General features: G+C 51.2%; 1 protein-coding gene across 1 annotated transcript; it reads left to right on the top strand.

Annotated features, from left to right (window-relative positions):
• The first annotated feature begins 401 nt into the window (after positions 1-401).
• Positions 402-3,638, top strand: SLAMF9 (SLAM family member 9). Its single transcript, XM_040229896.1, has 4 exons — positions 402-447; positions 1,147-1,488; positions 2,474-2,749; positions 3,136-3,638. The coding sequence occupies exons 1-4, from the start codon at positions 402-404 to the stop codon at positions 3,339-3,341; spliced, it is 870 nt and encodes a 289-aa protein (XP_040085830.1). The 3' UTR covers positions 3,342-3,638.
• The last annotated feature ends 1,059 nt before the right edge of the window (positions 3,639-4,697 follow it).

Raw genomic sequence — 4,697 nt, forward strand, 5'->3', positions numbered from 1 at the left:
GGAGATCTGAGGCAGAGTATCCTGAGAACCAAATGACAGGGTTGGATAGAAAGTGTTTGAAGAGCTTGGGGAAGGTGGTGTATCTGGGAAGCCTGGGAATATGGGGGGCAGGGATCTAGGAAGGGTTCACTTAGGAAGTGGGATTTCAGTTGAGTACTATGGACAGGAAACATGAGGCAGTGGGTAAATCTCGTTGCCAATCAGGCTCGAGAGAGATGTCTTCCCAAGATGGACGGGGAGGGGCTTGGTGAGATGGGGAAGTTGGAGGGCAGCTAGCTGGGGGAGGACCACTTCCCTCTTCCCAGGACTGTCAGTCTGCCTCCAGCAGCACCCCATCAGCTCGCCTTCCTTACAGCCTTCAGGGCTGACCAGGCCACACTCCCAGGACACAGGCTACTGGCATGGGAGCACTTCCATGGCTGTTCTTCCTCGTGCTGTCCCAGGAAGGTGAGCCAGACTGCCAGCTCCAGAACAGGAGTACCTCATTTCCTCTCTGTGCTCCTGTTCTGCTGGGCCTTGGCTTAGCGAGTCACTGCCTTTGGGACTGAATCTTTCAGCTCCTCTGGAGTAAAGAGGACTAGGGTGTGACTTCAGTGCAGGAAAAAGAGATGAGGAAACCTGTGGATACGGAAGGGGAGCAACCCCAAGGACAGCAAATGGAGAAGAGATACTTTGGAGGGTGAGGTACAGATGGAAACCAAACCCTGGTAGGTGCTCAAGTCAGGTGCAGTGAAGAGCTAGAGCCAGAAGAGGCAGATGGAGGATGAGATTGAGTGTGGGTCACAGAAACTACTCAACTGAGGCTGAGACCACGGCCAGTCTCAGCAGCCCAGAGACACCACTCATGTTGTTTCCACCTTTCTGAAGTTTTATTTCTTTATTTACTGACTTGGCTGTATGGGGTCTTTGTTGCAGCACACGGGATTTTCATTGTGAGTCATGCAGATCTTGTGTTGAGGTGCACGAATTATCTCTCATTGTGATGTACGGGCTCAGTAGTTGTGGTGCTCAGGCTTAGTTGTTCCCCAGCATGTGGGATCTCAGTTCCCCAACCAGGGATCGAACCTGCATCCCCCGCGTTGCAAGGCAGATCCTTAACTGCTAGACCACCAAGGAAGTCCTAATCTTTTCTTTCTTTATCTGCAGCTGAAGGGTACTCTGGAGATGGTGTGGATCCTGAGGAAGTGGTTGGGATCTTTCACGAGTCCATCAGCCTCCCCCTGGAAATGCCATTTGATGAGGAGGTTGAGAACATCATCTGGTCCTCCCACAAAAGGCTTGCCACTGTGGTGCCAGAGAAACAGGGATATCCGGCTACCATCATGGTGACCGACCCTCGCTATGAGGGCCGAGTAAACTTCCTGGAGCCCACCTACTCCCTCCACATCCAAAATCTGAGCTGGGAGGACTCAGGACCTTACCAAGCTCAAGTCAACCTGAGGATGTCCCAGGTCTCCACCATGCAGCACTACAATCTACGCATCTATCGTGAGTTTACTGGGAACCATAGCGCTGCCTTTCTTGACTCTCCTGAGATTCCTACACAAAGGACCAAGGGTCTTAGGACTCGGGGTTACAGCTTGAGGGCCTGGGACTGGAAAGCATTCTGTCTCCAGTGTGTCTGACCTCAGCTGCAGGTAAAGTGACCTGGAGTAGCAAGGCCCTGGGCTCTGAGCAGTGTCTGTGGATGTGTTGTGAAAGCGGTCGGGGCTTTGCCTACAGATGTCTTAGGAAGCCTTTCTGTTCCTATGAGATTTTGCATCCTGGGCGTGAATGCCACCTCCATATTTTTTTTTTATTGGCTGCACTGGGTCTTCACGGCGGTGAGCAGGGGCTTCTCTTGTTGTAGGACAGGGGCTCTAGAATGCGGGCTCAGGAGCTGTGGTGGCCTGGCTTAGTTGCCACGTGTCATGCGTGATCTTAGTACCCTAATCAGGGGTCAACCTCAAGTCCCTGGCATTGGAAGGTGGATTCTTAACCACTGGACCACTAGGGAAGTCCTGCCACCTCTATTCCTAAGCCTTTTATCCTCCTGTTTGATTTGAGGGCTACTAATCAGGGTCTCCTGTCTACTTGGACCCAAATTCCCTCTTAATGCTTGTGACATTGACTGATATTCTACCTTGAATTGTGCATACACTGATTAAACTGTAAGTGCCCTCAGGAGGTGATAATATTTTCTAGGATCAAAAAGAGGCAGGACAGAGTTTGAAGGAAGGTGGGGTGCAAAGGTAAGAGAGGGAAGGCAAGGCGTAAAGGGGCGGTAGAAGATGCCAACAGCAGCTCCGTCATCTTGGCAGCTGCCCTGGAACCACAGGTTGGATGGTGGCTGGGGGCTGTTAGTTTGGCTCCTCCCTCATTTCGGTGAAGCAGGTCTCAGTGGGCAGCATCAGTACCCCAGTGTCGAAGAACTTAGAAAAACAGACCCAGTTCCTGATTACTTAGAGGGGCTTTGTGTTTCTCCTTCATCTAGGACGCCTGTCACAGCCTCAGATGACAGTGAACTTTGGGATCCCTGGGGAAGGAGGTGCCTGTAATCTGTCCCTGATATGCTCTGTAGAGAATGCGGGCCTGGACGTGACCTACACCTGGATATCCTGGGAAGACGGCGCTGACACAGCCCATGAAGGCTCCATCCTCAGAGCGTTCTGGAGGCCTGGGGACAAGGCTGTCTCTTACACCTGCAGGGCCAGCAACCCTGTCAGCAACATCACTTCCCGTCCCATCCGAGCTGGGTCCTTCTGTGCAGGTACCAGGGTCCCAGAGACAGCTCCTGAGCCACTGCAGAGTCTCAGGGTTACCACACCCTTCTCCTCAGGAAAGAACACGGAGTCTAGAACCTAACCCCTCCCGTAGAGACTTGACCCCTGGATTGGGGAGGGGCTTCCCTTTTCCTTGTGCTCACAGCTTGGAAGCTGGGAAGGTCCCTTCTAGTCCCTTCTAGGTTGAGATTACTCCCCAGATCACAACCTCTGAGACTGTGTGAAAAGAATATACATCCCTGAGATACTTTCCAAGGAACATCAACTGCCAGTGAACCTGAGACCTCCTCGGTGGAATTTGGGATGGGTGTCTTCCCCTAAATCCAGATCTTCCCTCTGGTAAGCCCCTCTGTCCTTGCCTTCTCTGCCCCAGATCCTGGCTATCCTTTGGAGAAGGCCTCCACTTCCTTCTGTCTTCTGGCCAAGGGATTGCTCATCCTCTTGCTTTTTGGAACACTGGCTGTGGGCTTCTGGTTCATCAGAGTCCAGACAAGAGGCAAAGTGCCAAGAATGAAGAAACTCAAGAGAGACAGAATGAGACTGAGAAAGAAGGGGCAGCCTGGCCCCAGTCTGAGCTGATGGCCCTGGAGGCCCCTGTGCTGAGCATTGTCTCTTCTCAGCCCCAGGGAAATCTTCCTCCTCCCTAGGCTCATCTCTTCCCAGGGGATCAAAGGGCCATGCTCCCAGAGGGAAGATTGTCTGGCAATGAAGTCAAACTGGGTGACCCCACTCTGGAGGAGCTGTGTAGTCTTTCACTGGGTGACTCTGGCAAAACCTGCTTTCCTGCCTTTCCTTCCCTTCTAGGTGACCCCTTCCATGCCACCTGCTTTCCACAACTCCCTTTGGAAAAGAAAGTGAGTCTAAAAGACCTCCTCACAATGCGGTGTTGGTATGTTATGATTCACGCTTAACCCATTCCCCACCAACACACATAAGATTTACACTTCAATAAGAAGAGTGAGAGATTCCTTTTAATCTAAATGAAGCTGTGACTCCTGAATGGGAAATTTCAGGCACCAAGAACTCTGCATGAGAGCGGTATTATTCCTATTATTCCTGCCAATTCTTGTGCTTTCATACCTCCTTACACCCTGGCTGATGAGTTCACTAAGTGACTCACCCACCCGACATTAATCTACCGACTGTCTTGCACAGGGAGCTATGAAGCACCCCAGTGCAATCCAACTCTGGGTCTCAGTTGAGCCTGGTGACTTTCCCATCATCTCCCTGATGCCAGTTGCCCTGGGCCTCTGTTGCCTGCCCCATAGAGATGGCAACTCAGTTGGATTAATAGCATAGGTCTGGATACTTCCCTGGTGATCCAGTGGCTAAGACTCCATGCTCCCAGTGTAGGGGCCCAGGTTTGATCCCTGGTCAGGGAACTTAGATCACACATGCTGCAGCTAAGAGTTTGCAAGCTGCAACTAAAGAGGTGGCATCCATCAATGAAGATCAAAGATCTCGTGTGCGGCAACTAAGACCTGGTGCAACCAAATAATTCAATAAAATAAAAATAAATATTAAAAAAAAAACCAGCAGAGGTCGAGACTCTTGACCTCTGCTTGTAATTGGTATTAGAGTCCTGTCTATTCCTTATCCATAGATTTCCACATCTCACACCTTCTATCAGGCCTGGATTAATGCCTGCCCCCTACACATATATTACCCTCCCCTCCCCCTCCTCTCCTGGCAAAGACCTTTAATTTTATGTTCTTGCTCTTTCCCAAGCCCAGTGATCAATATGAATTCCTCATCCTCTGCTTAAGTCTTGGTCATCCTCCTCCAATCAGATCTTGTGAATGCTACTTAATGTAGCTGCTGTGGCAGGGTGCAGAGTGGGGGGTGAAATGGGGAGGGGACTGAAAGCCACTCATGCCACAGGACTTGCTGAGGGAGTGAGTGACCTGGAGGAGGGTGGTGTGGGATACTGTAGTG

This window comes from Oryx dammah, unplaced genomic scaffold, assembly GCF_014754425.2.
Source record: "Oryx dammah isolate SB20612 unplaced genomic scaffold, SCBI_Odam_1.1 HiC_scaffold_28, whole genome shotgun sequence".
Lineage (NCBI taxonomy): Eukaryota > Metazoa > Chordata > Mammalia > Artiodactyla > Bovidae > Oryx > Oryx dammah.

Excerpts from the sequence above, each read along its gene's own strand:
- SLAMF9 (XM_040229896.1), top strand. The coding sequence starts at position 402 with ATGGGAGCACTTCCATGGCTGTTCTTCCTCGTGCTGTCCCAGGAAG. Across the intron at positions 448-1,146 it reads CCTCGTGCTGTCCCAGGAAG|CTGAAGGGTACTCTGGAGAT; the intron begins GTGAGCCAGACT and ends CTTTATCTGCAG. Across the intron at positions 2,750-3,135 it reads AGCTGGGTCCTTCTGTGCAG|ATCCTGGCTATCCTTTGGAG; the intron begins GTACCAGGGTCC and ends TCTCTGCCCCAG.